This window comes from Manacus vitellinus, unplaced genomic scaffold, assembly GCF_001715985.3.
Source record: "Manacus vitellinus isolate BGI_N305 unplaced genomic scaffold, ASM171598v3 scaffold_6_pilon, whole genome shotgun sequence".
Lineage (NCBI taxonomy): Eukaryota > Metazoa > Chordata > Aves > Passeriformes > Pipridae > Manacus > Manacus vitellinus.
Window position 1 is genome coordinate 5,698,531 of NW_021940750.1, and position 21,301 is coordinate 5,719,831.

The following is a 21,301-nucleotide window of genomic DNA, read 5'->3' on the forward strand; positions in this document are numbered from 1 at the left end:
AGTAATTAAGGGCTGACTGCAGCATGAAATTCTTTTTTTTATTAGGTTAGTATCTGTTCTAATGAAACAGGTTTACATAGCATTTTTGTTACTAAAATCCTTCATAAAGCAAATAATTATTTTGGTTTTCACTTAAAAAATAAGCCGTTTCAACAAATTACCTTGTGTTATTTATAGTAGTTGCACAGATCCTGTGTTGCTTGTAGACAGTCAGGGATTGACAATGTCATTACCCATGAATTACCCATGGATATCAGTGTAAAGCATTTAACTTGCCTTCTGACCACAAAATCTGTCTCTCAGTTTTTGATGTTTTAATTCTCACAGCATCCCATCCCATAATAACAAGAAATACTACAAAAACTCTTGAAATTAATGGGATGTGGATACTGGGCTGAATCTTCTAAATACCACGACTATTCAGTGAAAAGCAGAACCCTGGATTAGGCACTTACGCCTGCACTAGAAGAGCTGATCCTGACTCACAGTACAGTTTGAAACAGTAATTCCAAGAGATTTTCAAAAACTAAATACTGCTGATATAATAAAGCTTCTACATTTAGAAGTATAGAAAATCTGAAATCTCACATTATGTTTAGCTTGCACATTATTTCTAACAAAATTTCTTACTGACACTATGGAAAATATAGTTTTCATGTTCTTTGAAATTGTCCAAATGTATTATGTATTTTTCTGTTGCGCTAGATTTGTAATAAATTAAATATCTGTAGCTAATTTGTTTTCACTTTGCACATAACTTCTGGCAGTGTAGCGAATTTTGAAAGAATTTGTACTGCTGTCCCAGATTCATGCATTTAAAAAGTTGCCAATAAACCCTATATTTCCTAATCTTTAATTTACTGCATATACACATATATGCATGGAAAAAAAGTTCACCAGCAGTGAAATCCAAGATAAATAAAGCACAAGCCTAATCATTGTTTTGTTTGGTTTATCTAGGATTGCCATGTGGTAGAGAGAAACCACAAGTCTGTAAGTTTCCAAAGTTTATTGTGCTCATTCACAGACAGGTCTTGATTCTTTTGCAAGAAGAAAAAAAATCATGCAGATATTTTTGTGGAACTCAGGAGAGTGTTTATTTTTTGCGCTGTCGTTTCTGCTCTATGGCGGAATTCAAAGCCTGAAGGATCAGGTGTTGGTTGTTCCGAATATTGTAGCTGGTCAGTTCTATCAGCTTGTCAAAGTCCTCCCCTGTGTAGGTAAAGCTGTTTAAGCAGTATGGGGAAAAAATGGTAGAAACATCGACGTTGCCCTGTGCCATCTCAGCAGGGCTGCGCTCCACACCTAACAAATAAAGAAAGGTTGTCAGTGGGGTAGAGATTTGGGCCCACCTCCCACTTTCCAGGTGGAGCACAAGTTACTCTTCGCTGCCTTGACAATTGCATTTCTCTCCCATGGGAAGGACAGCAGGGGAGGGAGGAGACCACACTAGACCATGTGCCCCATCCCAACACAGCCAAAGGGCAGGCAGGTGGTGGGAGGACCACCTCTGTCCCATTTGCTTACCTGGCTCTTTGTATTTTCTGAAAGAGTCATTCACCAGTGGGAAAAACACCACTGTCGGTGCCTCTGGGGTCTCTGTGTCTTCAAAGATGTAGCACTCCTTTAGATTTTTCTTTTCTTCTTCACTCATATGGATTTTGGGAAATGGGATTCCCTGTTTTTGGAAGTACTTGGAGGCTTCTTCCAAAGGCTGAATTCAGAAAAAAAAAAGAAAAGGTCAGAAATTCTGCCACACCCCACCACTTTTCCTAGTGCACAATGCATCCATCAAAAGATTTTCAAAAAGATATAGAAGCAGGGTTTGCTGTCATTATTTCTTCTGTCCTTGTCTCTTACGTGAGATATTAAGTACCAGTTATTAACAGAACAACAGTTCAAGGCTCAGCCTCCAGCTTGCACTCCTGATGGTTGTTCTACCTCACCCTCCTCAACAGCCTTAACCTACAACATAGGTAAGATGTTCAAGGCTGTGGGAAGGGTGGCCTAGAAGCTTAGGACACAGAAACACACCTCTCTTGGAGAAAATCCTAAAATGAGTAGAACGGACAGGAATCTGAAATAGCATGGGTTTTAAACGCAGATTCAGAGAAACACAAACACTTTTTTGACTCAGTATAAAAATATTTAAAAGCCTCTGTCTTAGATGCCTTAGGATAGTTCTGAAAAGTGATGTAAGCAAAGAGTGATCTGGGAACAAATACCATCTAAATGTTAATCTTGCAGTAATTTTTGAAAATAGGATTCTTGTTTCTGAGTCTGGTTGGCATGTATGAAAATTTTAATCTTCAAGAACTTCTGTCTTATCCATATTTAGTAACAGGAATTATATACCAGATTATTAGCTGGTATTTGAAACAGCAGATATGGTGTCAAAGGACAATTCTTTCCCATAATTTAGAATAACAACAAAAAAATCAGTTACTGTTCTAAAGACAACTGGACAAATTACTTCTAATTATACTGTATGTGGATAACTTCAGATGAATATCACAAGACAACCAAAATGAGTTAATCAGTGGTGGTACTAGTACCAGATAAGCACTCCATGTGAAGTTTTGTCTTGATAGACATATCAAGATCACAGGAGCACACACATTTAGGAGATAGCATTTAGCTATTAGAGGGTTAATTCAAATGAAATATTTAGAAGAACTGATACCACTTCTGTTCTCTTTAGGAGATTTTCCATGTTTTACCAGCACCACTTGAGACACCTAAGCATCTGCATAATGGAATCTGCAGACCAAGAATCCTTCTCTCCCATCAGTTTATTCTACGTAAATTATTCTGAATTCTCAGAACATAAGGAGGGCTAAGAGGACTAAAAGGCAGCAGTCATTATAAAAAAAAATAGAGTGGTCATCGCACCAATGTCTGTGATCCAGAAGAATAGTTTAAGTGCAGGACAACATCCACTTTCCTCTCCGACCTCATGAGTGGTGGATAGCTAATATCGATGTATCCTGCCGTGTCTGCCAGGCACATGAACTCTGCTGTTTCTGTCAGCTGGTTGGGGAAATGCTCTAGTACAGTATCTAAAAGGAAATATTTTTTACAATGAGCGATTCACTGAAGTAATATCTCTGTTGTTTGACTAATAAGGGAGGAAAAATTACTCTTGACTCCCCACTACATTTTCTTTCCAAGATCCTGGCACACTACAGAAGCTCAAACTTGACACAGAAAAGAGAGACCTGTTCAAGGTAAAAAGACAAGGCTCTTTCAATTCTCTTGTTGCTCTTCTTTCACTCCGATGAGCAGTAATTTCCTGGAATCAAGGGAATTCCTGAAGCTGATTTAGCTGGATGAAATTTAAATAGTTATCTTGAAATATTTGTTTTCAAATGTTCATCCTCTGCCTTCCCTGATGAAGACACCAACCATTTAAGAAGGTAATAAATAAATTCAGGGGTGTTTACCTTTCCACATACAGAAGTTTTTGCTTTGAAGGTATGCATTGTGCACTTGGAACCCCTTCAGGAAGTTGTAGAACTTTGAAAAAATCACCCGCTCTGTCAGCAGCCGCCGAATAATGCCCATGATGCCACATTCAGGGGTCACTAAGTAAGTCTCCAACTCATGACTCCCATCTGGTGGAGAGGGTTCATCTTCTGAAGGGTAGAGAAGATGAACAAATTGTTGTTTTGATACAGTTCTTTGCAACACTTAAAATATCAGAAGGCATTTAATACTTGCTAGAGAAAAGAAGATCCTAATAAGACACGGCAACATACAATTAAATAAATGTAAAGTAGGAACAAGAAGGAAATCAATCTTCAGTAAAGCATATTCCATGAAAAACAGAGTCAAAATGGCAACAAACTTGCTAAAGCTGGAAAAAGTGATCTACTGTTTGACAGAACCCATGAGCTGATTCCCTGCGTGAAGCTCAGGGTAGGCTGAGAATCTGGACCCATTTCTTTCAAAATTGATACAAACTGACTTTGCAAAAAAGTGTCAGGAAACTTAGACATCCAGAAAAGAGCATAGAAAAAGGGTTGTGCTAAATGGCACCTTATCAGATTGGGAAAGAGGGCCTTTCTATCACAGGTATTTATTGAGCTCAGGATTCTGCAACACTTCCCTGGAGAAACTGATGAAAAGTCTGTAAACCAAACTCACTAACCACATCTGGACAAAAGGACAGTCAACACCTCTAAGGAAAACACAGGTTTACAACAAGATCAAAGAAAATTGGAATGGAGCTTCACATAATTGCTATATCAAAGTCTTCAACAACAACATAACAGCGCCATCTGCTGAGGCAGAGAACACAGCACTGGGATGTTTGTTAGAACGTGAAGGTTCACTGAAGGGCCCCTGGCAAAGACTGTTTATAAACTTCAATAGTTTCATATTTGCATAAATTCAGTTCAAAGGAGACTAATGGAAATAATATTGCTATGAAAGAATTCAGAGGGTAAACCTAGTTAGATGTAGCTGGCAACATGAAATCTTGGAATTTATGAGATAAAACAGAAATGTTACTAACCAACATCAACAACCCTGTGTTGGGTACACCTCAGTGAGCGTCTTTCTGTAGGATCTGATGAATGCAAGGCATCCAAAAGATTGTAGGAAAAGACATTGCTCCATAGACCTGTGCAATGGTAGAGAACAGGGAAACTTCTTCAGAAACATTTTAATGGGAAATATCCTCCCCCCCAAAAAAAAAAAAAATAACCTCTCAGCTTTGCAAGGGGTATTGGAAAGCCTCAAGGTTTTCAAATTATCACCAAAATCTGTATGAAGTTCTTTTCAGCAACTAGCATTCTGTCCTCAAAGAGGATTCTAAATAGTTTAAAACACTGTGCAAGGCCTTTAGCCACTATAATTCATTGCCACATAAAAACTAACATTTTCCATCCTATAAGCAATTGTCATCAGAGAGAAAACCCACATCATTTCCTATAAAATAAGTGTCTGGTCTACAAAGTATGTCATACACAAGTGGATACTCAGTTAAAGTTTGGAAGCTGCTCCTGGACTGCCAACAGTCAAATGGTTAGAGCACAATTTGGGATTGTCTTTAATAAAAGACATCTTCATTGTCCCTTGTAAGATTTCTCTTGTGAATGAGATTTCTCTTCCTCTCCTCGTTATTCTCATCCCCATAGTGCTTCTTCCACTTTTTCTCTCCCACTTAAAAAACATATAAAAATATCTCCACAGTGCAGAAATCTCCAAAAGTCTCTTGAATCTTGGAAAGTATTTCTTCCTCCACAACTCTGCCACAGGCCCTGAGAGGAAGGAGGCAGTGCTGCGCTTTGCCTTGAAAAATCTCCAGCAGTGAAAGCTTTGCAAAAGCCATACATTGCAAAGGATGCAATAATTTGAGTTGTACAATACAATAATATTCATTCCATGAATTAGTAACAGATATAAAATTCCCTTTTAAACCTTGTTTGTTCATGAAGTGGGACAGGAAGCCAAGGGTGTGCTTCTAGGAAGTCCTTGTAAGACTAGGACTGACATAAGAAAAGTTAAAAATGCAAAATTAAGAAATCACATTAGGGCTCTCTGGCTATACACTTAGAGGTGGCAACCAGAGTTCATTTGCATATAATTACTGGCTAGTTTCTGTCAAGACAACCTCCTCTCTGCAGCTTGAGAAGCTTCTGTTCAGCCCTGCTGTGAGAAGGCAACTCCTCTGGTTTCTCCTGTCTTCTCTTGGTGTCTTTTCACTCCATAACTCTTCTGGCTCCCTCAGTCCTGGGACACTATTTCTGCATTTTAATGTCTTTCAAACATTGCTATCTCTCCAGAATTTGGTTATAATTATGTAGCAATGTTGCCCTAATCTCTTGCACTGAATTTTCTTGGTACTTATATTTGCTGAAGTAAGAACTGTGGAGAGAGACAGTATCTTTTACTAGGCTGGCAGAGTTGAAAAGAGCAGACAAGCTCTCATATACACCAAGCATTCTTCTTGAAACCTGAGGGTCCTGTATCCCCATAAGCTCATCCAGTCTTTCCAGATCTAGCCACTGTTCTTATGAAAGGTCTTTTCTCTTTCTGCAAATGACACCTTGCTTTTATCCTTAAACAATCATGCTATCACTAGTAGTACATTTTATCCATAACCCAAGAGGGCACTGCATGTGGTATCTCTAGATGGCAACATTGCTTTAACTCTCCACCTTATCCTTTATAAAGATACACCTGTGGCTATGGGGTCACCTGCCTCAGGTGCTAAGGTTGAGAAGAAAGCTCTGCCCAGGTTGGATGTGTTGTGTGTGCTTGCTATCTGGACACCTCAGGTATGAATACACTACCCCACTGTTATTGAGAAACTGCAATGGATGAACACCAAATAAGGAATACTACCTGGTGTTGCTGATTGCATGGATTTTTCATTTTAAAAGTAAACCATTTCTTGCCAGTATCTTTGCTGTTCTGTTGGGTGATGTGCTTATTTACATGTAAAATATCTGTTGTTAAAGGGTTTAAGAGTAGACAGACTTGTCTACAGACAACTGCACCCCAGAGAACGAATGTACAAAGGGGGGCAGTAGAGATTTCCAGTATTAGCTAAAATTAAAAGAATTCCCTAAAAGCCGCAAAGCTGTTTTTCATACATTGCTGGATGCTATCTACTTTACTGAAATAGGAATAATAAAACTCACTGATTTATCATGATAGCAAAATTGCAAAGAATTTAGACTACTATTAAACTTGAAAAAATATCAGTAACAGTTCAGAAAACTACTAAAAATTGCCATATTTTATAATAAACTCAGTAACAATCTTGATTTTTGTTATAAGATCATGCCATTCATAGCCAAAATTGATTTTAAGATTACAGTTTCAAAATACAAAGGTTTTTTGTGGAACTCTGCTGCTGACTGGTTCAAAATGAGCCTAACCTTTTCAAGCAGCCCTGAAGCTTCAGGGCGTGATGGTCACTGTTCAAGACAAAAGCAACAGTGAACAATGTGATTTGAAATTTTCTCTAAGTATTTTTTAGCTCATCTCCAGTGTTTAAGGAATTCAGTCAGAGGTGAGAACAACATGCTGTACAATTGGTTTCAGTCCTGCACGATGCCGGGCGCTGGTTGCAATATTGCAGGGTTTGCATTATTTTAAAAATAAAGGACATTTTTATGCAATTCAAACTTTTGCAATGGAGCACATCACCTTTCATGAAACAAATGCGGGATTCTGGGAGCTTCTTCATAAGGCGACCCATGAAGAACTCACTGCCAAAATCCTCTGCACGAATGAAGGCACCATATTTTAAGAACCCGACCTCATAAGGAGTGAACTCCACCCATTCTGCAGAGACATGAAACAAGCTTTAAAATCTCATTCCTATCCCTACTTCCCTGCAGGAAGGGCTCTGAAATGGTAAAAAAGCAGCTGCAGGACAAACCCTATTGTCAAGGCAACCACAGCCCGGCCCTCCTTAGGGCTAGGAAGTATCATTCAACAGGTTTCAGCTGCTCACTCAGTAATCTTTCCCAATCTTGTTCATTCAGAACTTTCCAATGACCCTCTCCACAAAGAACATAAGTGAAGTTTATACCAAAAGGGGTCAGCCTGTTACCCCACATGTGGAGCTAAGGTTTGTAAGTACCTTGGCTGTCCTTAAACACCTCCCCAAGATTTCTCATGTCCGCTAGAAGATTAATTCCTCCCAGAGCCTAGACACAAAGTTTAGAAATTGAAAAAGAAGTTAAGGAGGAAAAGAAACTGTTTATAAAAGCTATGGTTCAGCAGTACAAGAGGTTGTGGCACATGCAGTAACCGATAATGTAGATCATTTAAACACCGAACGAGCCCAGGTTTGCCATCACCTTTGAACTCTGAAAGGCTGTAGTCTTCCTTGATATTGAGGATCATGTAGATAGGTAGGGGATTTTGACCCTGATTCAATGCCTGTCGCTCATCTGAGAGTTTGTGGTTATTTTTCTGTAAATTGATGAGAGACAAAGGGCAAAATCAAGGGACTTTCATGTCTATGGGCTTGCAAGATTACAGTAAAATAAATATCTGTTTCCCTCTTAATTTCCTTATCCTCTATACTCATTTTGTGTCCAAACATTTTTTAACCAAGGAGTGATCTAAACATTTACACATCCACATCAGCTTATTTAGTTACAGGTAGAGCTGTAGGACACTTTTTGAAAAAATGGTCTCCTGTTCTTCCTGTTCTTCTTCCATTTTACATGGATATTTAAGTTTTCACAAGGAGGAACAGAGGAAAAGAAACCAAGTAAGAACTCTGCATTTAGGTGCTCAGATACTCCTACTTGTAGAAGGAGACACAGGTTTTCTGCCCTACAAAATACCCTCTCAGCTGCTAATTATGCGTTAAGAGATATGTGGAGAAAAAACTCTCAGCAAGTTTACAGATGACACTAAGTTGGTTGGGAGTGTTGATCAGCTGGAGGGTAGGAAGGCTCTAGAGTGGGATCTGGACAGGCTGGATCAGGGGTCCAAGGTCAATTGTATGAGATTCAACAAGGTGAAGGGCCAGGTCCTGCAACTGGGTTACAGCAACCCCATGCAGCCCTACAGGCTGGGGGAAGAGTGGCTGGAAAGCTGCCCATCAGAAAAGGACCTGGGGGTGCTGTTTGACAGCTGGCTGAACACAAGCCAGCAGTGTGCCCAGGTGGCAAAGAAGGCCAATGGCATTCTGGCCTGTATCAGAAATAGTGTGGCCAGCAGGACCAGGGCAGTGATTGTCCCCCTGTACTCAGCACTTGTGAGGCTGCACCTCGAGTACTATGCTTAGTTTTGGGTCTCTCACTACAAGAAAGACACTGAGGTGCTGGCGCACGTCCAGAGATGGGCAATAAAGATCATGAAGGGTCTAGATAAAAAGTCTTATGAGGAGTGGCTGAGGGAGTGGGGGCTTGTTTAGCCTGGAGAAAAGGGGGCTCAGAGGAGACCTTATCACTCTCTGCGACTGCCTGAAATGAGGCTGTAGACAACTGGAGATTGGTTTCTTCTTCTAAGTAACAAGTGATAAGACAAAAGGAAATGGACTCTAAGTTTTGCTGAGAAAGGTTTAGATTGGATATTAGGAAAAATTTCTTCACTGGAAGGCTGGAACAGGTTCCCCAGGGAAGTGATGGAATTACCATCTGTGAAAGTGTTCAAAACGTATGTACATGTCCCACCTGGGGACACAGTTGAGCAGTGAACGTGACAGTGACAGGATAACAGTTGGACTTGATGTTCTCAGAGGTCTTTTCCAACCTCAACAATTCTGAAACCCCTTTGTTATTCCACAGAAATCATCTGCTGGATAATGCTGGCATGCTCTCAGGCTAACAGCTGTCCCTGGAGCTTCATATTCTATACAACAGTATTCAGTAGCTGTTAGGGAAAACGCTACCTCATCACTTAATGCTTTTTCCAGAAGAAGCCCCCAGAAATCAACACTAGAGATCTGGTAACCCTCTTGCTTCCGCAGTTTTAGCTCCTTGGCATAGTATTTCAAGCTTTCCAGGGAAAAACAGCTTAGCTTGCATTTGGTCATATGTCTGCGGACTTCACCAATCGGTCTGGATAGATCCTTATGTGACCACGCAGTGCTCTGATACAAATGTGACAAAGTCCTGCAGAAAAGAAAGGAAGTACATTGTCATATGCTTGCAACCCATTCCACTTTTTAGACTTAGATTTAAGGTCCACATCAAATGAAATTGCTGAGGTTCATTAAAAACACCTTTTGGGCTCAGTTTATTATTGAAGAGAAAAGATTTTTTGAGTTAGAGGACTCTCCCAAATCACTGGTGAAACCTGAGGACTTGCAAAAAACCCCTCCTTGCTATCAAGGTTTATGCACAAGGCTGTGATTTGCACCAGAGTGACTCAGCAGGAAAGATCCTAGAGCTGAAATAAAAAGTCAAGGAAATTGTTGTTACCTGGAAGCAGTGCCTACACTGGCTCAGGCAATGTGCTCCTAATGCAGCAATGAAAAAAGCTTGAGATTGAACCAGTAAACCTTCTTTACCAAAATGAAGAGGATAAATAACTTACACAGCAGGCTACAGAAGTGATGAATGATGTCTATGTTCAGGATCTCCTTACCATGTGGAACCAGATGACCCAGTGATGTATGAAATAGCATCCAAGAGACCCAGCTTTTGAAGACCCAACAGGTTGCCTAGCAGAGATGTCAATGCCCGGGCGCCACCTCCTGTTGTCATGACTGCTACAACTGGTACCTGTTTAAACATCAACACAGCAGTGGTAAGCAACACCTTTTTTACCAGCACATGTGATCAGAGCTGAGTAAATTGTAACCTTTATGTCCCACAAGAAATTCCAACAGTTCACCATTTCCTCAAGTCGGAGGTAAAAAGATGAAAATTGGGTATTTTGCACAGAAAAAAAAAATGTAAATAGCTGATTTTGAGGATTTTGATTAAAATCAATAATTTTTTATTCTAAATTTTTGCATGCTGGCTTATCAAAACAGCTCAAAACTTATGGTTTCCAGGCATCTCAATATTAGACTGAATTTTCCTTAGCAAAATATCATCACATGAGAGCTGTATTTTGAGAACAAGCAGAGCTCATCCTCTCTTGTAAGTAAAATATAACGGCTAGATTACATTTCCTATAAAGTACCTAGAGTATATAATTACAGTGATGAAGCCTAATTGCATGGAAATCTCAATTGTGTAACAGGAAGACAAATTCCTCCAAGGAACCCACTGAGAGAAAATGAGCCAATTGACATTTCCTACACACATTTCCAGGCAATTGCATCAAAGAAATGCTCAACTGTTTCCTGATTCAAATCAAACATTTCAGGTCAAAGCAAAGAATTCTGATTTGGGTTTATCTGACTATAAGGAAATATTCACTTGCTGGAAAATCTGGAATTAGTAGTTAGAACTACTTCCCCCTAAAAAATTCTTATACTTAGGAAGCTGGTTTTTTCCACTGAAATTAGTGTGCCAGTGAGAAACAATATGATCAGTTTGTGCGCAGGGGCATCATCTATGGTGTCCAAAGTGACGCTGTCATGCATTGCCTAACATGTCTTTAGTCTACCTGTCCTGGACAAAGGGAAAAACACAGATGAAAGAAAAGCAGTCTCAAAATGAAAATTTCTTTATTTCTGAAGTTCCTGCTCACAGATCTTGTTCCCACCCTGAAGCTCCAACCATCCCCATGCCAGCATGGGCCGAAATAATACAAACAGTGACTCAGACAAGCAGATCAGAGAAAAATGTTGTGTTCAGTGTCTTGTGTTGTTTGAGGAACTACAGCTGAGATGATGATCACCAGAGAAGAGAGTCTGTGATAAGAAGCCTCATCAGCCAGTGTTATGCATCACTTTAACTGACAGATTTTCTCCCTCCAAAAATCCAATAATATAAAATACATTATGCAGCCTTCGTGACTGAATGGTCAGCTAAAAGAGTAGGACTATTCAGGTCTATAATTCACAGATGAAAAATAAATAAAGCAAAAGAAAAAGCCAAAAAATGCTGTTTTATGGCATTCTATTTTCTGGATAAATATGTACTAAGAGGGTTTGATACTACCCTGGCTCTCACATTGCTTCATTTAAACATTTCTCAATGCCTTATGTGAATGTAATGTGGGCAGTGAATGTATCAGGGATAGTTAAGGAATAATATGTGAATGGCTACAAGAATAACACATTCCTGTTACACAGCATGTTACAATCCCTATGGTCCTCCCCATACCTCATGATCTTGAAGGTCTTGCTCTAAATGAAGTGTTTTTTTCAGAGCAGAAGCCACAAACTTCTTCCTTTTCTGTAGGAAATTTTTCTCTTCCTTACACAGATCAAACTCCAAACGAACATCTAAGTTTCGTGACCTCAAACAAAGTCCAGAGTTGAATAGGGTGTGCATGATCACTAAAAATTAATGTCTGTACCCATGCTTACAAGTCATGACTGTATTATTAGGCTTAGAAAAGCTGCTACTGTGGCCCAACAAAAGATATCACAGATAGTATAAATAAGGTAGAGACAAGGCTGAGAAAGTGTAAAAAGTAGCAAAATCTTACAGAAAGCAACAAGTGTTCTTTCTTACTACACTGATTTTCAAGAAGTATCTAACATAAATACTGCAACTCATATATGGATACTGTAAACAATGGGATATTTAGAATTTGTTGCCTCGGGAACTCCGGATTTTATAAATACAAATACTCTGGATTTTTTACAAGTAAGGAAAGTGAAGTATAAACATGTTTTTCTAAACTCATAACTCTACAGATTTTGCAGGTAGAAAACATTCTCCCCAACCAAACTGAACTTCTCTACAGTAGCATAACAGGAAAATTCACCCAGCACAGTTAACCACCTTCTGGACATGGGTAATGAACTTGGGGTAAGTAGGTAAAAATAATCATTGACTGAATGCTTTCTCCCTTAGAGAAAGAGGTAATAAGGCAAAAAACTGTGCAATATCTTTTTTTCACAACCACAAAACCCAAAGGCAGAATTTCTTACCAGTCATTTGATTTCATATGTAAATTGATTGTCTCATCCTAGGAAAAAAGCAAAACCACAATATAAGCACTGGACGTTATTTTATGTTCTTTCCTTTCAGTCAACTCTGAAGCCCTTCCCTTTTTCTAAAGCCGTGTTGAGCCACAAAGCCATAACAATCAGAAAATCCATCTAATTTTTAAGACTCCTCCAAATCCACTCCATTTTATTTATATTGCTTTATACTAAAGATAAAAAGAGCAATCTACAGTAGAAACCAACACCAGCTCTGCCAATGTGTTCCATTCTGCATCACCATTTGCACTTGCTCTGATCTGCATTAGTCCCCCAGCTAGTCACAGAAATCCCTCTGTCAAATATTTGGCTGGGATTTTTGGTTCTACTTGGTTCTTATGAAAATGTACAGGTCCATAACCCTCTCTGTTAGGAATCTAAGGGCACTTGTAGCTATGTATCTAGACCCCTACTTCACACTGATCTAATTAACTCACACCTATTAATCTTTGGTCCATAACTTCACATTTATTCTAAGAAGTGGATATCAATCACCTTTGCTACTGCCACTTTTTCATTGAAAGGAAGTGAATCCAGAGGAATAGTGAGGGACGCTTGGCAGTCTTTTTTCTTCTCACCTGAAGTACACTGAAAAATAAATCATGATGTAGAAAAATATTTAACGTACACACCATAAAAAATGTACTGTCTCCAACTTTTTATATGAGTTCCTCATTCAGTTTTCAAGTTAGTATCTAATATTTAGATGTCTTAGGGGTTACAGTGCTCTTCCAGACGTGAATTTCATGAAACATGGCTCTTAATTAAAAATACATCTTTCCATTTGCCTCGGTTGAGTGTAGAAAACCATGAATTTACTGTGCTTACTCAAGCTAATGATCACATACCGAGTAGAAAGGAGGCTTCTCTGCCAAAGCCATGCGCAGCTCTGACAGGTTGTACTTAATGTAATGGAAGTCCAGGGGCTTCATGGGTTGCCAGAAAGAGCCCAGAGATAGCATCTGGGTCTCTTCGTAGGATCCCTTCACTGAAAACAAGAACTCTTTTTCTAAAAAAAAAATCATGAAAAGCATACAGGGAAATTAATGACTATGATCCTAGAAACGAAACTTTAAATGGTCATTCAGAAGTTGTCATTTTATATGTATACATATATATATATGTATACCCTTCAACAATGCTTAAAAGCCTCCAAACTATTTATCCATCAAAGGAACATTGCAAGAAGAAGGAGGAGAAGAAAACAGACAAACAAATAAAAACAAAAGATAAAACATGAAAGAGTTTATAAACCAGCAGTAACTGTTAAAAACTGAGACATACAGGGAATTGGGCAAAATGTAACTTGAGATAGAAATATATATTTACTGCTATTTTACAGCACCTCTATGATCCATTATCTCTCTAATCATTCCCTTTAATTTCAAAGTCCAGTTTTTATAATTAGTTAGCACAGACATGCTGTAATTGTTGTATCTGTGAACCTGTCTACAGACAGTTCATCCAGTTCTTGTGCTCCATTTTAAGAACAAAGTAGGAAAATTACTGGATAAGAAAATAACAACAACAACAACAAAAGATAATTTTTCAGTTTTTTGTTTCTAGTTTGAAGTCTAACCTGAAGTTTCTTTCTTCGTCCATCTGTTGTCCACCAGGACTTGCAAGCAGGAAATTTCACGAGCCTGTAGCAGGGATGAACAATGAGATAATTAAGTATAGAAAACATGCCATCTCTGACCCACTTCACTGCTACCTGCCTTTGGTCACCTGGCTCCCTGGAGTCTGGAAAACTTCACCCTGTGTTTGTTAGGCTGATAAGAGAAAGACTTTGGCACTCTGAAAATGCATCAAGTTTCAGCTGAACGAAAAATTGTTGTGGTGCTTTGTTCATCCAAGCACCATCCCAAGGACGGGAAGAGAGGGAAAATAACAGGAGAGGGAATAGGAATGTGCTGAGGCCTCCTTTAAATAGTGAGTTAGGGGTAGCTGAGGAAGCAACTTCCATATCATCCTATGGAAGCTGGGTAAACAGGATGGCCATGAGGGAGTCACAAAGGAAGTCCCCAGAAGGAATAACAGAGGCAGTAAGTCACTGAAAGAGCATTTCAGGCTTCGTAAAGAGGCTTGATATCAGCTGGTGGTGGTGAACAGATCTCTCGGTATCACAAATGACTGTGTACATTCCTTCCTAATATATCCTCCCACAGGGAGCAGCACAACAGGATGGATGCCTGTCTGACCCCCATCTCCCTCCCCTTCAGCCTTGCCTGCAGAGAGGTGTTGGGACACCGGCCAGATTCACCACATCCCATCACTATTATGAAAACAAAGATAGAAAAGCAATAGTTTAAAATTACCACTAATACACCATTAGTGACAAGCTTTTCAGGAGGGACTGGACTGAAAGAGAAAAAAGAATGCAATTAGAACTAATATGACCTAAATACATCCTTACATGAACACCAAAGAATAATACATTCCTTAAAGTTTTTCTTGGCCAGCATAGTCTCAAACATGTCACTGTTTTTTAATTTTGGGAGACATCTGAAATGTGTATTCCTTATTTTTAAGTGACTGAACTTCTCATTACCATTCTCCCTCTTCCAGAAAATAATGGGATAAATTAATAACCAGGATGATTCTTGGTAGATAAGGAACACGGAGTTTTAGCCAATATGCAACTAACTTGATCAATACCAGCTGTTACTGTGATGCTAAGCATTTTAAACTATATTATACTAAATGTTAACATGTGTTTGACTGCTTGCAAAGGACAGGTTTTTGGTTCCATATGGATTTTACTCACATGCTCTCCAATGTAAACTCAACCTCTAGCGTCTCCTGTGTCTGTAAAAGATCAATTTATTATAAGCATCTGAATTAAATTTTCGTTCTCACTAGCTGGTTGTTAATGATTATTCTGGCTCTTGAAACAGTTCTTCAATCAAATCAAACTTTCCTGCAGCTCTAGGGTATACTAAGATGAGTGAAAGCAATCGAGTTAAAGTGATTTTGAAAAGTGTTCTCCCTCCTGTGTTAACCATCAATCCCCAGGCCAACTGCTCTTTTCCATTTGGTGGTGAGGTACAATAAAATGGCAGACAGTCCTAAACCTGCAATACTGTTGGCTTAAAAATGTATAAAGCCTTGGGTTTTTTCTATGTAATGTTATCAAAAGACTGATACTGTTGTATAGAAGAGGGTATTCTTAATTCTTCTGATCAAAAGAACTCCTATAACACGGACAATGGGAGTGCCAGTCACCAGACAAGTTAAGGTAGACAGCCTTCTGAAATCACTGTAGAGCTGAATACCCATACATACCCTATAAGAAAAGTCAGTGAAACAGCAAATCTATAGTCATATCTAAATGGAATACCCGTATCCCATGTTAAAGTCATCACATATGTGTTCAGGCACACTGAAATAATGAGATAGTTTGAGCAATTGGCCATCAACAGATTTTAGCACCTCAGTATGGATATCTGTGTTATATTCAGGTATATACAAAAGAATTACAGGGCAGGGTATCAGTTTAAGTGAATACATCTGTGCCAGAATATGACCAAACTCACAAGTGCTGGTACAAGGAAAAGAAATTCTAACAGAGGAATTTTGTTGAAGGTGATGAAGTTTTGTATTTCCAACGAAACCTATTTGAGCAACGGAGTCAAGAAAGAGGAGGGAAGAGGGAACTGTGGTGTCAAAAAAAAAGCTGCTTAAGAGGCTTGAGGAGCTAGTAAAAGCCTTCAGGATTATGTTCAAGGTAAGGAGGCAAACTTTGTCTACTTTGCTGAGTAAGGTTCAGAAGGTACTTTCAGGATGTATGAAGTGCAAACCAATAGGAAATAAACCCTCCCACCTACAATTGCTTCAAAATATCTTAGAAGGTAATATCAAAAAATGTATTTCCTTCCTGTGACCAAGGCAGTTTTATCCCTCACCTTTGGATTCAGCTGAAAAGTCAAGCGAACAGTTTCTCCAAGTTGGATTTTAGCAATATCAAAGAGAACAGTGAAGAGGAGGTCATCTTTAGTGGCTGCATTTTCATCATAGACTTTCATCTCAAGAATATTCTGCAAATAGAGGCACAGAATTAGGATCTTAATTTGAGACTTTACAGAGGCATAAGGTGATGTGCTCAGCATGTTAGGGAAGACAGAGAAAGGATGGGGAAAAGTGAGAGATCACGTGCAACTTTTACATCCACACAAAGAAAAATATTCTGAACTTAAGACAGAGTTGGGTTTGTTGCTGATTTCCCCTGCAGAGTAATTTAAATGACAAAGGCTAGCAGAATCACTGAATATTAAGCTTCCATATTGAAAAACATGTTTGGCCTCTAATTTGGTCTGAGGTCACCACTTTACCCTAAATTGTAGGAAACCAGCCAGCAGTCAAGACTTTATTGCTATGGGTGGAACAAAAAAATCCATGGATATAAGCAGCAATTAAAATTTCTTAAGGATGTACCGTCTGACTACTGCATAATTGCATAATTTTATCCTCTAAATTATTAAACAGATCGCATGCAGATAATTATCATGGAATCTACAGAAACTGATATATTTTTGTTAAATTACCCAAATCCCACTTTATGAATCTCCTCCTCTCCCCCCACTGTCATCTGCCTCTTTGGATGGACAGGAGAGGGTAACAACCACCCCTGTGCCTAGTTGGTATCTGGACATGGGCTGGCTCAGGAGTTCCTCCCAGAGCACTGAGCAAATGAACATTAACTGCTGTTTTCCCAGTGGGGCAATAATTGAGACCTCTCTCAATATATTCAGCAGCTCATTTTCATATAAATTACAGGGAGTGCTTATCTCAGATTTTTATTTGTGCACCAGATTTAACTGAAACTTGCTAAGAGGTTTGATGCTTATTAAAGACACAAAGGTAGACACATGATCTTATACACAAACATAGACAAAAAAGAGTGAGTATGTGAACTCTGTTACTTTAGAAGTTCATAAGTATCACAGAAAGGTCCACACCAAAATCTAAATAAGTGATTGAGGGATTATGCTTTGAAGCAATACTTTACAGCTAGTAGAAGACAGGCTTGCACTAAGGAGCAGATCAGTTTTCATAGTTGTGATATTGCGATAGACAATCCGTACTTGACTAAAATGACTGACTTATTTTCTTAATGACCAACTGATTTGAGTCCCTCAGTTACTCCCAGCTAGCCAGGAGGGACATGCGTAGGGTGCTGGATGGCTAAGGGGGATCTCCCTCTGCACCACTGCGATGCTCTGTGGGAAGCAGCCAGGGGGGTCTGGGCAGTTGACTGTTTCTATCTGCTCCTGACAGGGCATCGTTGGGAGCCAGGCAATGAGCAGAGCCAGCTGGCAGGGCTGTGTGCCACAAACTCTGGAAAGGGTTATCCTCCTGGAGCATCATGCGCACAGCAGAAGCCTCAGAAGCCCTTTCTAGCTGACTGTCAGACATTCATCAAAACAGATGCCCTTCGGTAAACACCGCTGTTCCTGCTGAGAACCAGCAGAACATACACAAACCAGTTTTTCTCTTCCACAGTGGTAGTGTATTATGTAGTTTTACTGAGCTCTGGCTACCGTGATTTGGGAAGTTGAATACCTCAACAAAACACATTACAGGAAAGGAAAAAATAACCAGATTAGCAGACTCTGGTTCTGCTCAGAGGGTAACAAGCAGAGCAATTGCAGTGTATACAGAGAAACCTGCAAGACCCTTAACTTAGTCTGCTGAGCCCAGACAGCAGTGAGACAGCAGTGACGGATGTGCCAGAGTGCTCTGGCTATCCCAAATGCTCAGGACACATCTTGTGCACCCTACACTGAAGCCACAGCCACCACCACCACCATGCTGCTGTTGCCACACACTGAAAATTACCGGGTCTAATGTCAGATGTCTTATCTCCTGCTGCAAACTTACTGTAAAGTAAATGTAAGGTCTTCCCAAATGCTACTACCTAAAGGACTAGTTCAAGCAGCTTCCTGTGACTAAGATACTTTTCTAACTCCTCTGTGTGGTAATGCAGTTTTGAAAAACCTGTCAGCATGAGCAGGTGCTGTGGTGCAAGAGCAACAGATCAGTGGGTGTTTGTTCCCATGCAATGTTTTTCCCTTGCCTTTCGCCTTCCTGATAAACCTGCAGCACACTGTGAAATTGTGTCTCATCAGAATTTTGAAAGGAGTTGGAATTTTTTTAGGTCGGCAGGGAAAGCACTGGCTGTGTACAGATGAACAGCTATACCAAACAGGACCAGTACCATCCAACCTCTGTGAAAGCAAGCCTGAGAACATGTATCATGGGCAACTTCTGCAGTTATAGGCAAGAGGGATTGTTCACTGGAATGTAGCAACAGTTCGAGCTATTCTGAATACTCTTTTGGAGGAGTTTATCAATGTTCGAGAGAGCCAGGGGACTGGCCTGCTGATTTGGCACTTGAGAGAGTCCTGATCTACCACCAGTACTGGGAAATGAACAGTGTAGGCTGTTAAACAGAGATGGATTGGTCCAGATATGAAGTAAGCTTGGTTTACTTGGCCTACCACTGATCTTTGTGAATTGCTAGACCCTGATGTTGAGGCTGTCCTTCTGAGGGAGTAGACAATAGGACTTGCAAATCTTCTAAAGCTTTAACATTTATCATCATAATAAAAGTTCAGCTAGTTTTCTTTTACAAACTTCAACTATTTATTTTGTAACTTTTTTATTGCAAGTCATTACAAAGGAATAGTAAAAAAGTACAGCCCTGTGATGCTTCCTCTGCCAAGTTCGTTTGTGTTTTACGTTACTGAATTTACTCTAAAATTTTCACTTTTACTCTTGAAAAGCAGTGGTTAAAAAAAATGGGAAAAAAAAGAAGAAAAATTAAAAGTATAGAACATTGTATGAATGGTTGTGAAATATTGTGGTTATTTTTTTACATATCGGAAAATCAAATTGGATTTTACTGCTGCAGTCTACTCCAAATCTCCTTACCTATATCCTTGTAGTCCCTCACATGTATTTATTTTTATTTTACCCTACATATTTATCACTGAATGACATCTCTGCCCCAAAGAAAAACAAATGCACTCAGCATCTTACTTTTACTTGGCTCTGGATCCTGAAGCAAAATGTTTCATTCCACACTGGATCTTTGCAGTTCATGACGGTTTTGGTCCGGACAGTCTCAGGGGAAGCAGTGGGCAAGGTCAGGCTTACATAGCAATCAGTCTGACTAACTGTATTGGAAAAGATATATTGTAACTAACAAATTACTACAAATATCTTAAAGCACAGCCTTATAGCACTGTATATATAGTACGCTGCAAAAAGGAGATACTGCTTCTATTAGTTTTCTGACAGCTGCTTATTCAATAGCATTTACTCGATTTGTTCCCTCCTGCAGGTAGGAACTCTTGTCATTATGGAAATGCAGAGAAACTACTGCAATAGAGACAACTGGTAAGAAAAACGTACACATAGCTACTTAACAAACACATTACTGGTATATCCACTGTGGGTTGCAAATCAAGAGGTTTCTGTGATAGAAAAGAAAAAGGCCTACATTTTAAGAGAACCTATTTAAAGGGTAAAATACTTATTTAACTTTTTGAGCATTTAGACAAGAGTCTGACTTTTTTCTTTACTTTTGAGAGGGAAACAGAAGAGTTCAAGAGGGTCTGGGTACAAAGAATCTTCCCTATCTGGTCTGCTGCCCCCACACAGTTGTAACCCAGCCCATGTATTGAGCTGACTGTCTTACCCAACATGTGATCACAACCCTTCACCATCAAAAAGTACATAAAAATACCAGTGCACTTTCATATTGCTGATTTAAACTCTGAGCCTTGATAGTGGAGAAAATTCTAATTTCTGAGGAAGGTGGTAATGTAACAGAAAGTTGCACAGGTAGCTACAAACACGACATTAAATCTTCATAATACATGGGGATTGCTTTGAAGTGGGCTCCCAGGAACCACTCCCAGACAAGCTGGGGCAAGTAGCCTCCTGACTGGACAAGCACAACTATCGCAGAATCGTAGAATGGCCTGGGTTGGAAGGGATTTTAAAGCTCATCTAGTTCCAACCCCCTGCCCTGGTCAGGGACAACTTTCACTCGACCAGATTGCTCTACATGCTGGGCACTGCCACAGGGTGTTGATGAGTTGCCTCTTGTGGGTTGCCAGAGCTTTTGAGGGAGAGGTAGGCTGGGTGCAACTAACTTTTCTTTTGTGTATTAGCCTGGTGTATGTAGAATATTTGTTAGTGGTTAGGATTCTCTCTGTTACTGCTAAGAAGGGGTTTTTAGCAAGGAGCAGTGCAGGGCATCTGCTCCTAAGAGCATAAAAGAGCTGATGCCTCATGAACCTGTGGTAACAGAGACCCTGACAATACAGTGAAGAATGATGGGACTCACTCGCTCTACCCTGTTAGTCAGCCTTCCCAGCACACCCATTTTGAGCAAATCTGCTGTCCTTCGTAGACAATGGACATATCTTTTGTCTGCCGGACAACTGCAGCTGTTTCTAATGCCTCCAGCTCTAAGAACTTGTTGTGTATTCACAGAAACAGGTCAGATTGGGTATAACAGGCAGTGTGGTACTGTGGGATACATACTGAGAGGAAGCATGACCAATTGGATAACCTGCTGGAGAAGTCTCATGACACGTTTGCTGCAGTCCCAGCTCTGCTCCAGACTGCTAAGTCACTTGGGGTAATTGCTTCCACTTATATTGCTTCTCTATCTGCATTTCCCCACCAACAAAACAGTGATAACTATCCTTTCCTCTTTTGTAATCTGCTCGGAACATCTGATGATTAAAAAAAATAAAA

The 21,301-nt window shown here is 39.7% G+C and overlaps 1 protein-coding gene across 1 annotated transcript; it reads right to left on the reverse strand.

Moving 5' to 3' along the window:
- Positions 1-1,096: 1,096 nt before the first annotated feature.
- Positions 1,097-20,924, reverse strand: LOC103760129 (cytosolic phospholipase A2 epsilon). Its single transcript, XM_018082107.1, has 19 exons — positions 20,886-20,924; positions 19,571-19,732; positions 16,435-16,566; positions 15,297-15,337; positions 14,848-14,890; positions 14,109-14,172; positions 13,378-13,538; positions 13,025-13,117; positions 12,476-12,513; positions 11,700-11,835; positions 10,066-10,202; positions 9,368-9,590; positions 7,821-7,935; positions 7,162-7,299; positions 4,517-4,624; positions 3,444-3,635; positions 2,893-3,059; positions 1,528-1,714; positions 1,097-1,305 (listed from the first exon to the last, which is right to left on the reverse strand). Exons 1-19 carry the CDS (start codon positions 20,922-20,924, stop codon positions 1,097-1,099), a joined length of 2,385 nt encoding a protein of 794 aa, XP_017937596.1.
- Between the last annotated feature and the right edge of the window lie 377 nt (positions 20,925-21,301).